A 14,500-nucleotide genomic window follows, 5' to 3' on the forward strand; every position below is an offset into this window, starting at 1 on the left:
ACTGGGTAATTGAAATCGGTATCTATATTTACAGGGTGAATGAAAAAATTAAATATAAAAAAAATTATTTTAACGTAATACAAATTATCATACAATTAGATAATTAGATTTTCTTCTTTTTCCTCTCTGCTTTTCTTTATCTATGACAACTTCCCCGACCTTGGGTATGAACAAAAATTGAGATTGAAAAGAAAATAATTTTTTTCAGACCCAAATTACTCAAGTAAACTGTACATAAATTCCAATTACGGGCTCCTAGATAAATACTTATGGCCCCATTACTTTGTTTAATAATGACTACTAGATTTATGTGTTGTAAATGACATCTTTCAATTATTTTATTCCTCAACCTGTTATCTATTTCTTGACCTACATATTTTCTATATTTACACGGATTAGAATATGTCTTCGAGCGGAAATTAGATAAGTTTTTCCTTTTGATTGTGGGTTCATATTTTGTCGGTATTCTATTTTCAGTTTTGATTTCTCCCGCATGTTCTGCCAATAATTTTTTTAAGTCATGCGTCATTTCTTCTCCACAGACTATTATTGATGTCTCTTGTTCCTTTTCGCAATTCCTTGATTTTATACACATATTGAACTCAACTTCGTTCTCATTCTCCTCCGATTCTTCTTCTCCAAAAACTACAGTTTCTTCCTCATCCAATATTTCAACTTCTTTTTGTGTCATGTTTGTACACAACACTTTCGGCGCAGTACTGACATTTAAATTTTCTTCTTGCTCTTCTTTCTCTTCAGGTCCTATATTTGTGTCCACCTGTATCGGCGTTACACTTCTTTTCTTCCTATTTCTTCTCCTCCTCTTCTTCCCCTCTTTTCTTTCATCGGTGTACATCGTTTGCGATACCACACTTCTCATTTTATTAGATTTAAAATTTGTTGTTAAAACATTTACTTCATTTCCTATGTCTTCTTCTTCCTTCTCCTCTTTATTTTCAACTTGCTTGTTAGTCATTCATGTACACACCTTATTCGGCGCTGTACTATCTTCCTGCTCATCTTCTTTTTCCTTTAAACCTTCTTCCAGTATGTCCTCTCCAAATTTTATATAGTTGTTTGCAAAATTAATTTCCGTTCCATACTTATCCAATTCATCTATTCCAATGACAATATAAGGACATTCCATGTCCTCAATTATAAAACAATTTATCAAATATTCTCTATTTTTAAATCTTAATGTCAAACCAATAGCCTCATTCGTAGTCGAAATCTTTTTTGAATTAGCACTCACTAACCTTATTCGAGAAATATTATACTTTTGAGAATTTAGTCCTAAATCCTTTATCAATTGTTTATTAACTAATGATACCTCTGAACCATTGTCCAAAAGGATATCCAACTTTTTATTTTTAATATACCCCTGTACCATAACCAAATTATTACGCCCGTATTCAACCTTTTTTTTCGCTAAAGTGATAAATTCCCTAGGGTGAGTATATATTCCTGAATTTGATTTTATCCCTGTTTTTAGTGAGTGCTCTCCCGAAAAGACGGCCCTGCTCTATTGCTTTCTACTTCCACATTGTCTATTTCTTGGTGTCCTTGTTCATCTTCTCCTTCTCTGATTAAACTTAGGTTGTTTATTTCTCTGTTTTGTTCTCTTCCTTGTCCATTGTGGTTGTTATATTGGTTTCCTTTGTTAAAATTTTCCCTTCCTGTATTTGGCTGATATGGTTGACTGTTATAATTTCTCCCATTGTTTTGAAATCTATTTTGCTGATATCCATTTCTATTCTGCTCATATCTATTTTGATGAAAATTGTTTGTATATCTTTGTCCTTCGTTATCCCTATATCCATTGTATCGGTATGTATTTTCATTACCAGACGGTCTGTAGTTGTGTGTTCGGTTTGTTTGGTTTCTCCCATTGTTTTCCGTTTGCCTACGTGTCCTTCTTTCTTTTCTTCGAGCCTCTCTTACAACTAAGAACTGGCATAAACTGTCCATGTCCCTATATCCTTGCAAGGTAACATAGTCTTCCATTGTATTGTCAAAATGTCTTGCTATCAATTCAACTAACTGTTCTTCCGAATAATTATAATTTAAATATTGCCCACTAGCGTATACTTGTAATGCATATTTCTCTTCAGATATTCCTAGTTTCTCATCATATTTCCCATTTTGTAGTTCACTATTCACGACCATTTGTTTCTCTTTTCCCCAATAATATCTCAAAAATTTTCTTTCAAATTCTTCCCAATCTTGTAACTCATTTTGCTTACTCTCGAACCATAATGCTGCTCCATCCTTAAAATGATTCCTTATCATATCCTTAGCATCTTCAAACTCTTCATATCCTTGTTTTCTATTTTTAAGCATCCTAATAAATGGGACTGGGTGCTGTTTCTTTATATCCCCGCCAAATTGGACCTTATTTTCTGCTCCATTGTGTATAAATACTTGCCTCCTTTCTCCAGTATTATGTTGTGTTTTTACTTCCAATAGTTTCTTATCTATTTTTTTAAATCTATCCTCTATTTCCTCTTCTCTACCTTCTACATGTTTTTCCAAATTATGTAGTTTCTTGGTAAGTTTTTCTAAATTTTGGCTAATTTCCTTTGTTTTCTGCTCTACTTCATGTTTAATCTGCTGTAAATACATTTGTACCTCCTCTTTATGCTGTTCTAGTCTCTGCTCCATTTGTTTAAAACCTAGATCTTGTCGTTTACTGTTTTCGTCTATAAGTTTTTCTATTCTTTCTGCTTGTTTTTTGCTGTTTTCTTCCTGTATCTGTAGCATTTGTAATATCCTATCCATTGTTGACATTTTTGTGGTACTCTCCTTGATTGTTGTTTCTGTAATACTAATTTCTTCGTCTATATTTTCTATTCCTTCCTCGCTATAACGTTCTTCTGTTTCCTTTTGTTTTTTGTTGAGTCTTGTCTCCATTTTCTTTCCTTTTTCTGGACTTAACAATGTGAACGTAAAAACCAACCGAACTATTATCTTTGCTTATTCCACAAGAATGTTGATCAAATAAAAATATCTGGTTATGTAAAAAAATTGTTCCAAGATTATTCAAAGCGAAAAAGGTTTGAATATTACAAATCAAAAATACTTTGTCAAAATTTGGCAGAGAGAAAAAAATTAGAAAAATCCTGTAAGAATTTATATATTTTCCAGTACACTTTGTCTGGGTATTGGTGTTTCTGCTTTGGCCTCACACGCTTGGGCGACAATATTGTTTTGATTCTACTTATTGATATCTACTTTGATTGGACTAGCTCAATTTAATAAATTTATCTCAGGGTTTTACATCATCCAATCGCAGAAATGCAAAACCAATACTCAGAAAAAACTCATGGAAAAATAAAAATGAAAAAAATAAAATATAACCGTATATTAAAGAAAAATTAATTATACCAAAGAATTCAAACACAAATTTTTAATAATAGAATAAACTGTGAAAACACACAATCTATGAATCTAGAAATGCTTGTGCAAAATAATGAAAACAATTCTGAAAAATACCGCAAATTATTTTGAAATCAAAATTACCCAGTATGAATACAAATTAAATTATAACTAGTAAACAAAAGTCAATTTAAAAATCACGAAAAGGTTTCTGTGAAAGTTTGTGTCAATTTAAAAATCACGGAAAAGTTTATGTTCTATTTCACTTGAGTCTTTACATAGAGGTCGATGCAACCAAAGAAAACCAAAAGTGTGGCAAACAGAGACTATTGACGGAGAGAACAATGTATTTTGGATACCTTAGTACAGCTGCTTTCACTTGACATTGAATTTTCTTTTGACTTCCAAAAATAACATTTTTACTTTGTGCTTTTTATATACGGGCACCTATAAGGCTTTTTAATTTACGAAGACCGACACTTGTTACTCATTCTTCAACAGTACCTTCTATTTCAGCTCTCTAAAACACACCGCCTCTCGATAAAACGATACAAATTAATTTATATTGATACATATTTTGTAAATATACCTAATATTAAATAAAATTATAAAAAAAAGACAAACATTAAACGGTAAAATTAATAGAATACTCATTATAAGTATAACTTCTATAATAGTTAATGCGAAACGTGAAATCGCGAATGTTCATGTGATATTATTTCTTCAAAATTGGGATCCAAATCACTTGTAGCAATCCTTAATACCGAGTGTAGATTTTCGTCAGTAATTTGCGATCGATATTTATTTTTCGTGGAAACCATCAACGAAAAAGTTCTTTCACAAATATATGTCGAACCAAATAAAACTAGGTATTTTTGAACATAGTTTAAAAAATGTTTAAAATGTTCTGTATTCAAAGCACCGTAGAAAGCACTCAATTCGTTTGATTGAACATTTTCTTTTAATAAATTATTTGCCTGTAAGTCAATTAATTCTAGCTGAATTTCAACAGGAGCTTCTTGCACATCGAAATTGAAAGGTTGACTAATTAATGACAAAGGTTTTTCAATAGCTTTGAAATCTTGAAATCTTCTTTGGAATTCAGTATGCAGGTCTTGTGTTACTGAACTATATTTAAGAAAATCAGAATTTTTCAATAATTCTCGTCGTGTTTGTAATGATGGGAAGTGGTTTAATATTTTTTTATTAAAGTTCTCAGCAAATAAGTTTAGTTTAATCATAAATGCTTTGACATTTGAGTGCATATTGAAAGCGAACTGGTTTTCCCTTGTAAATTTACATTAAGTTCATTTAAATATTTTACAATATCTACAGAAAACGACAAATCGTTTAGCCATGCCTCATTTTGCAATTCAGGAAAATCATGTAGTTTTTCTTTTATCGACAAGAAGGATACTATTTCATCAAGCAAATATTGAAATCTGTCCAAAACTTTACCGATGCTAAGCCATCTCACCTCAGTGTAGTAAGGAATTTCGTAAAAGTCACTTTCAATTTCTTTCAAAAATTCAACAAACTGTCGATGATTTAAGGCACGTTCCCGGATAAAATTTACAACTTTTGTCACAACAGTAACGACGTGATTCGATTTTAAAACTTTTCTACATAACACTTCTTGATGAATAATGCAGTGTAAAAATAATATGTCTTGTTCTGGCTGCAACTGTTTTACTTTGTCGCTGATTCGTTTTAGTAAGCCCACATTTTTCCCTGTTAAACTAGGACAGCCATCCGTAGTGATGCTTACTATTTTGTTCCAAGGTAAATTTACTTTAACTAAACACTCTTCAACAGCGTTAAAGAAGTCTTCACCGGTAGTTGTATCTTTCATTGGATGCACACTAAGAAGTTCCTCGCGAATTTCACATTTTTTGTTAATGCCCCGAATAAATATTAATAATTGACTTGTGTCAGTAATATCGCAGGACTCATCCAACGCCAGAGAACAATATGTAAAATCAGCAATTATTGTTTTTAGCTGGTCGAGTAAATTTCCTGAAATATTTTCGATCCGTCGTACTATTGTTCTCCTTGACAGGCTTAAATTTTCAAAAATATGTTTTTTTTCAGGACAACATATCTCCGACACTTCTACCATGCACTGTTTAACAAATTCTGCTTTAGAAAAAGGTTTACATAACTTAGCAATTTTGTGTGCAATAACATAACTTGCTTGTGTGGTAGATTTCTCGATGTTACTTTGTTTGCTAAAAATATTTTGTTGTTTATTTAAGTTTTTTGCTAAGTTGTCTGCAGCATTTTTAAGTTCTTCTAAAGAAAACGATGCATATTTTGGATGTTTTGATGTAAAATGCCTCTTTAAATTATATTCCTTGAAAACAGCAATGGTTTAATGGCAAACTAAACAAATTGCTTTCTTACCAATGTTCGTAAAAAGGTATTTTTCTGTCCATGCTTCATTAAAATTTCTGCATTCCAAATCAACTTTTCTTTTTTTAGATTGTATCATTTTGCAAATGCTTACAAATAAATATTTTAATACAATAAAATAAAAACAATGTTTTCAAATTTTACTTACAAAATGTCCTCCACTTTTTCAATTTATTATATATTTGCAAAATAACACACTGTATCAAAAGAAATATGAGGAGTAATAGGAAATACGACCAGTGCTAAATCAAAATAAACTTATACGTGTCTTTCGAAGTAGTTGTAAAACTTCGGCAAAAATCGGTAACAATGAATTTTATGCTGAAGTAGGTATTCCAAACAACCATACTTAATTCAGATTTAATAAATAAAGAATCATATTATTGGGACCAAAGTGCTGAGGTATTTAGATCATAAACTGTCAGTGATATGGTTGAAATAGATACCCAAACACCGAGTGCTTGTCTTGAGACCTTGAGAGTTAAATACGATTATTAATACCGAATAAACAATTATGAATCTCCGGGGATTTCCCTATATTTTAAAAGAAATTTAAAGTAAATAGTTACAATTAAACAGTTTTTAAAAATATAGTTAGCTAAGGCTGTTCGTAATTATAATACTCTCTATTATTTATATATTTAATAATTTATGTGAACACTATGCAAACTATTACTGTTGATTTCAACAAAATCACATAAAAGGGATTAAAAAGATTAGGTACTTGCGGGGTTTTTCAACGGGCCGGACAAAGTAAGCGAAAGGGCCGGACCCGGCCCGCGGGCCGGCTTTTGCCCACCCCTGTGCTATAGCCTTATTCTTTAACTATATCGCTGTAATAACATTGTTTCTAGACAGGTAAATTATCATTGTATACTGGGCGTACCAATCAAACTGTTTTTTTTTTTTTCAATTTTCACAACACCCTGTGGAATATTCTAGCCTTTATACAATATTGAAATTAAAACCCAACTATAGCCCCAGGTTTTCTTAACGTTCTGTTTGTTATTCATTCGCTTATGTTGGATAATAAAAAAGTTAGGGACTTTAACAACTAAACATGTTCTTGATCAATACATGGTGTTTCTAAATAAGTGCGACAAACTTTAAGGGGTAATTCTGCATGAAAAAATAATGATCGTTTACTTGATAAAGCTATGTCCGCAAATGCTTGCAAATATAAAATTCTTTTGCCAAACGATCATTATTTTTTCATGCAGAAATTACCCCTTAAAGTTTGTCGCACTTATATTTAGAAACACCTGTATCGATAAAGAACATGGCTAGTTGTTAAAGTCCTTAACTTTTTATTATCCAACGTAAGCGAGTGAATAAAAAAACAGAATGTTAATAAAACCTGGAGCTATAGTTAGGCTTTGATTTAAATATATTATAAAGGCTAGAATATTCCACAGGGTGTTGTGAAAATTGAGAAAAAAAACCCAGTTTGATTGGTACACCCGGTATACAATGAAAATTTACCTGTCTATCAACAATATTATCATAGCTATTTTGTTAAAGAATAAGGCTATAACATATTAAAAAAAATTACTTAAATCGGACAACAGGTTTGGGAGATACGAGACATCAAAAATTACCCATTTTTTTGGGGTGCCCGTTTTTCGTGCCGGTGAGTGTAGATTAAATTAGAAGTTCATTGTAAAAAAGGAAGTAAACAAAAACACGAGAAAAATGAATTTATATAAGTAAATAGGTAAGTAAATATTATAGATTAAAATAAGTACAGAAAATATATAATTATAGAGATATATAATCACTTATTGTACCTTCATTTAAGGCTAACTTTAAAAGTAAAGCAGATATGCTATTATTCATGTTTAAAAACAAAAGGCACACAAAACACTAAGTACGATTAGGACCGCGAATCTACAACAGATAAATGTCTGGAAACCGTTACACAGGGTTGCCAAAAAACGGAAGTCACACCGAGCGGTGTGGTATACGGAAGACGCTACGCGTTGTGTACATAGCCTGTATAGTAGCACGGGAGCGACACTAGCGCTGGTGATATACCGTCGAACTAAAATCTGATCTTATGAGTATGTTAGATACGATATGACTTCCAGCGAAATTTTTAATACAAGCCTTCTGATACCATCTAGTAGCCAAATTCGTAAAAATATAGGCAAAACGTTGTGACTTCCGAAATCGGAAGTCATAACGGTATATATGAAGTAACAACGTATTACGAGAATCTACTTTGGAAGTCACATGGATACATGTATCAATATATATATATATATATATATATATATATATATATATATATATATATATATATATTTCAACCTTGTTTTATATATATATATATATATATATATATATATATATATATATATATATATATATATATTGTCATAGATAAAGAAAAGCAGAGAGGAAAAAGAAGAAAATCTAATTATCTAATTGTATGATAATTTGTATTACGTTAAAATAATTTTTTTTATATTTAATTTTTTCATTCACCCTGTAAATATAGATACCGATTTCAATTACCCAGTATTGGACAATTTTGGACAAATGCGTTTATCATGTTAACAGTGCAGTTACATTCAATAGACAGTGTTTCTAAGAACAATTAGCGGCAAAAGCGTTTGGAGGCGTTGATATGACGTAGTAAGGATATTTGTTTGGACGAATGGAACTGCAGGGACGAGATAGATTGAAGGATGTCAAAAAAATGGTTTTTTGCTTTTTTTTGACAAGACAAGAACGAGAGGCGGTGTGTTTTAGAGAGCTGAAATAGAAGGTACTGTTGAAGAATGAGTAACAAGTGTCGGTCTTCGTAAATTAAAAAGCCTTATAGGTGCCCGTATATAAAAAGCACAAAGTAAAAATGTTATTTTTGGAAGTCAAAAGAAAATTCAATGTCAAGTGAAAGCAGCTGTACTAAGGTATCCAAAATACATTGTTCTCTCCGTCAATAGTCTCTGTTTGCCACACTTTTGGTTTTCTTTGGTTGCATCGACCTCTATGTAAAGACTCAAGTGAAATAGAACATAAACTTTTTCGTGATTTTTAAATTGACACAAACTTTCACAGAAACCTTTTCGTGATTTTTAAATTGACTTTTGTTTACTAGTTATAATTTAATTTGTATTCATACTGGGTAATTTTGATTTCAAAATAATTTGCGGTATTTTTCAGAATTGTTTTCATTATTTTGCACAAGCATTTCTAGATTCATAGATTGTGTGTTTTCACAGTTTATTCTATTATTAAAAATTTGTGTTTGAATTCTTTGGTATAATTAATTTTTCTTTAATATACGGTTATATTTTATTTTTTTCATTTTTATTTTTCCATGAGTTTTTTCTGAGTATTGGTTTTGCATTTCTGCGATTGGATGATGTAAAACCCTGAGATAAATTTATTAAATTGAGCTAGTCCAATCAAAGTAGATATCAATAAGTAGAATCAAAACAATATTGTCGCCCAAGCGTGTGAGGCCAAAGCAGAAACACCAATACCCAGACAAAGTGTACTGGAAAATATATAAATTCTTACAGGATTTTTCTAATTTTTTTCTCTCTGCCAAATTTTGACAAAGTATTTTTGATTTGTAATATTCAAACCTTTTTCGCTTTGAATAATCTTGGAACAATTTTTTTACATAACCAGATATTTTTATTTGATCAACATTCTTGTGGAATAAGCAAAGATAATAGTTCGGTTGGTTTTTACGTTCACATTGTTAAGTCCAGAAAAAGGAAAGAAAATGGAGACAAGACTCAACAAAAAACAAAAGGAAACAGAAGAACGTTATAGCGAGGAAGGAATAGAAAATATAGACGAAGAAATTAGTATTACAGAAACAACAATCAAGGAGAGTACCACAAAAATGTCAACAATGGATAGGATATTACAAATGCTACAGATACAGGAAGAAAACAGCAAAAAACAAGCAGAAAGAATAGAAAAACTTATAGACGAAAACAGTAAACGACAAGATCTAGGTTTTAAACAAATGGAGCAGAGACTAGAACAGCATAAAGAGGAGGTACAAATGTATTTACAGCAGATTAAACATGAAGTAGAGCAGAAAACAAAGGAAATTAGCCAAAATTTAGAAAAACTTACCAAGAAACTACATAATTTGGAAAAACATGTAGAAGGTAGAGAAGAGGAAATAGAGGATAGATTTAAAAAAATAGATAAGAAACTATTGGAAGTAAAAACACAACATAATACTGGAGAAAGGAGGCAAGTATTTATACACAATGGAGCAGAAAATAAGGTCCAATTTGGCGGGGATATAAAGAAACAGCACCCAGTCCCATTTATTAGGATGCTTAAAAATAGAAAACAAGGATATGAAGAGTTTGAAGATGCTAAGGATATGATAAGGAATCATTTTAAGGATGGAGCAGCATTATGGTTCGAGAGTAAGCAAAATGAGTTACAAGATTGGGAAGAATTTGAAAGAAAATTTTTGAGATATTATTGGGGAAAAGAGAAACAAATGGTCGTGAATAGTGAACTACAAAATGGGAAATATGATGAGAAACTAGGAATATCTGAAGAGAAATATGCATTACAAGTATACGCTAGTGGGCAATATTTAAATTATAATTATTCGGAAGAACAGTTAGTTGAATTGATAGCAAGACATTTTGACAATACAATGGAAGACTATGTTACCTTGCAAGGATATAGGGACATGGACAGTTTATGCCAGTTCTTAGTTGTAAGAGAGGCTCGAAGAAAAGAAAGAAGGACACGTAGGCAAACGGAAAACAATGGGAGAAACCAAACAAACCGAACACACAACTACAGACCGTCTGGTAATGAAAATACATACCGATACAATGGATATAGGGATAACGAAGGACAAAGATATACAAACAATTTTCATCAAAATAGATATGAGCAGAATAGAAATGGATATCAGCAAAATAGATTTCAAAACAATGGGAGAAATTATAACAGTCAACCATATCAGCCAAATACAGGAAGGGAAAATTTTAACAAAGGAAACCAATATAACAACCACAATGGACAAGGAAGAGAACAAAACAGAGAAATAAACAACCTAAGTTTAATCAGAGAAGGAGAAGATGAACAAGGACACCAAGAAATAGACAATGTGGAAGTAGAAAGCAATAGAGCAGGGCCGTCTTTTCGGGAGAGCACTCACTAAAAACAGGGATAAAATCAAATTCAGGAATATATACTCACCCTAGGGAATTTATCACTTTAGCGAAAAAAAAGGTTGAATACGGGCGTAATAATTTGGTTATGGTACAGGGGTATATTAAAAATAAAAAGTTGGATATCCTTTTGGACAATGGTTCAGAGGTATCATTAGTTAATAAACAATTGATAAAGGATTTAGGACTAAATTCTCAAAAGTATAATATTTCTCGAATAAGGTTAGTGAGTGCTAATTCAAAAAAGATTTCGACTACGAATGAGGCTATTGGTTTGACATTGAGATTTAAAAATAGAGAATATTTGATAAATTGTTTTATAATTGAGGACATGGAATGTCCTTATATTGTCATTGGAATAGATGAATTGGATAAGTATGGAACGGAAATTAATTTTGCAAACAACTATATAAAATTTGGAGAGGACATACTGGAAGAAGGTTTAAAGGAAAAAGAAGATGAGCAGGAAGATAGTACAGCGCCGAATAAGGTGTGTACATCAATGACTAACAAGCAAGTTGAAAATAAAGAGGAGAAGGAAGAAGAAGACATAGGAAATGAAGTAAATGTTTTAACAACAAATTTTAAATCTAATAAAATGAGAAGTGTGGTATCGCAAACGATGTACACCGATGAAAGAAAAGAGGGGAAGAAGAGGAGGAGAAAAAATAGGAAGAAAAGAAGTGTAACGCCGATACAGGTGGACACAAATATAGGACCTGAAGAGAAAGAAGAGCAAGAAGAAAATTTAAATGTCAGTACTGCGCCGAAAGTGTTGTGTACAAACATGACACAAAAAGAAGTTGAAATATTGGATGAGGAAGAAACTGTAGTTTTTGGAGAAGAAGAATCGGAGGAGAATGAGAACGAAGTTGAGTTCAATATGTGTATAAAATCAAGGAATTGCGAAAAGGAACAAGAGACATCAATAATAGTCTGTGGAGAAGAAATGACGCATGACTTAAAAAAATTATTGGCAGAACATGCGGGAGAAATCAAAACTGAAAATAGAATACCGACAAAATATGAACCCACAATCAAAAGGAAAAACTTATCTAATTTCCGCTCGAAGACATATTCTAATCCGTGTAAATATAGAAAATATGTAGGTCAAGAAATAGATAACAGGTTGAGGAATAAAATAATTGAAAGATGTCATTTACAACACATAAATCTAGTAGTCATTATTAAACAAAGTAATGGGGCCATAAGTATTTATCTAGGAGCCCGTAATTGGAATTTATGTACAGTTTACTTGAGTAATTTGGGTCTGAAAAAAATTATTTTCTTTTCAATCTCAATTTTTGTTCATACCCAAGGTCGGGGAAGTTGTCATAGATAAAGAAAAGCAGAGAGGAAAAAGAAGAAAATCTAATTATCTAATTGTATGATAATTTGTATTACGTTAAAATAATTTTTTTTATATTTAATTTTTTCATTCACCCTGTAAATATAGATACCGATTTCAATTACCCAGTATTGGACAATTTTGGACAAATGCGTTTATCATGTTAACAGTGCAGTTACATTCAATAGACAGTGTTTCTAAGAACAATTAGCGGCAAAAGCGTTTGGAGGCGTTGATATGACGTAGTAAGGATATTTGTTTGGACGAATGGAACTGCAGGGACGAGATAGATTGAAGGATGTCAAAAAAATGGTTTTTTGCTTTTTTTTGACAAGACAAGAACGAGAGGCGGTGTGTTTTAGAGAGCTGAAATAGAAGGTACTGTTGAAGAATGAGTAACAAGTGTCGGTCTTCGTAAATTAAAAAGCCTTATAGGTGCCCGTATATAAAAAGCACAAAGTAAAAATGTTATTTTTGGAAGTCAAAAGAAAATTCAATGTCAAGTGAAAGCAGCTGTACTAAGGTATCCAAAATACATTGTTCTCTCCGTCAATAGTCTCTGTTTGCCACACTTTTGGTTTTCTTTGGTTGCATCGACCTCTATGTAAAGACTCAAGTGAAATAGAACATAAACTTTTTCGTGATTTTTAAATTGACACAAACTTTCACAGAAACCTTTTCGTGATTTTTAAATTGACTTTTGTTTACTAGTTATAATTTAATTTGTATTCATACTGGGTAATTTTGATTTCAAAATAATTTGCGGTATTTTTCAGAATTGTTTTCATTATTTTGCACAAGCATTTCTAGATTCATAGATTGTGTGTTTTCACAGTTTATTCTATTATTAAAAATTTGTGTTTGAATTCTTTGGTATAATTAATTTTTCTTTAATATACGGTTATATTTTATTTTTTTCATTTTTATTGTTCCATGAGTTTTTTCTGAGTATTGGTTTTGCATTTCTGCGATTGGATGATGTAAAACCCTGAGATAAATTTATTAAATTGAGCTAGTCCAATCAAAGTAGATATCAATAAGTAGAATCAAAACAATATATATATATATATATATATATATATATATATATATATAAATAAATAATCAAAATCATTGGCTAATACTCGTAAAGTGAATGTGAATTTAGTTGGAAATATATAAAATGATGAAAGGGTCATCATTCCATACATTTCTGTGCAACTATATACACCGGTGTTTCGGTCTATTTGGGCTTCGTCAGTATAGTGTAGCAAGTTAAAAAAGTTGTTTGTAAACTTGTAAAAGGATTACTACAGGAGCAAGGTTACCATTTTTGGTCAGATTGTTAGAAGACCCGCAGTCGCAAGGCTACAACTAACATTGCCAAGGAGGTAAGGCTACCTGAGGAAATGAAAAGCCATAACATTATTAAATAAAATGATGTTGGATAATCGAGTACAAATATAAAAATAAATAATCAAAATCATTGGCTAATACTCGTAAAGTGAATGTGAATTTAGTTGGAAATATATAAAATGATGAAAGGGTCATCATTCCATACATTTCTGTGCAACTATATACACCGGTGTTTCGGCCTATTTGGGCTTCGTCAGTATAGTGTAGCAAGTTAAAAAAGTTGTTTGTAAACTTGTAAAAGGATTACTACAGGAGCAAGGTTACCATTTTTGGTCAGATTGTTAGAAGACCCGCAGTCGCAAGGCTACAACTAACATTGCCAAGGAGGTAAGGCTACCTGAGGAAATGAAAAGCCATAACATTATTAAATAAAATGATGTTGGATAATCGAGTACAAATATAAAAATAAATAATCAAAATCATTGGCTAATACTCGTAAAGTGAATGTGAATTTAGTTGGAAATATATAAAATGATGAAAGGGTCATCATTCCATACATTTCTGTGCAACTATATACACCGGTGTTTCGGCCTATTTGGGCTTCGTCAGTATAGTGTAGCAAGTTAAAAAAGTTGTTTGTAAACTTGTAAAAGGATTACTACAGGAGCAAGGTTACCATTTTTGGTCAGATTGTTAGAAGACCCGCAGTCGCAAGGCTACAACTAACATTGCCAAGGAGGTAAGGCTACCTGAGGAAATGAAAAGCCATAACATTATTAAATAAAATGATGTTGGATAATCGAGTACAAATATAAAAATAAATAATCAAAATCATTGGCTAATACTCGTAAAGTGAATG

At 31.5% G+C, this 14,500-nt stretch overlaps 1 protein-coding gene across 1 annotated transcript in view; it reads left to right on the plus strand.

Moving 5' to 3' along the window:
* Positions 1-11,289: 11,289 nt before the first annotated feature.
* LOC126888617 (uncharacterized protein DDB_G0283697-like) overlaps positions 11,290-14,500 on the plus strand; it is a 39,411-nt gene continuing 36,200 nt past the window's right edge. Inside the window, exon 1 of the mRNA XM_050656973.1 lies at positions 11,290-11,787. Coding sequence (XP_050512930.1) covers positions 11,290-11,787 — 498 coding nt within the window. The remainder of the gene's footprint in view (positions 11,788-14,500) is intronic.

Source organism: Diabrotica virgifera, chromosome 7, assembly GCF_917563875.1.
Source record: "Diabrotica virgifera virgifera chromosome 7, PGI_DIABVI_V3a".
Taxonomy (NCBI): domain Eukaryota; kingdom Metazoa; phylum Arthropoda; class Insecta; order Coleoptera; family Chrysomelidae; genus Diabrotica; species Diabrotica virgifera.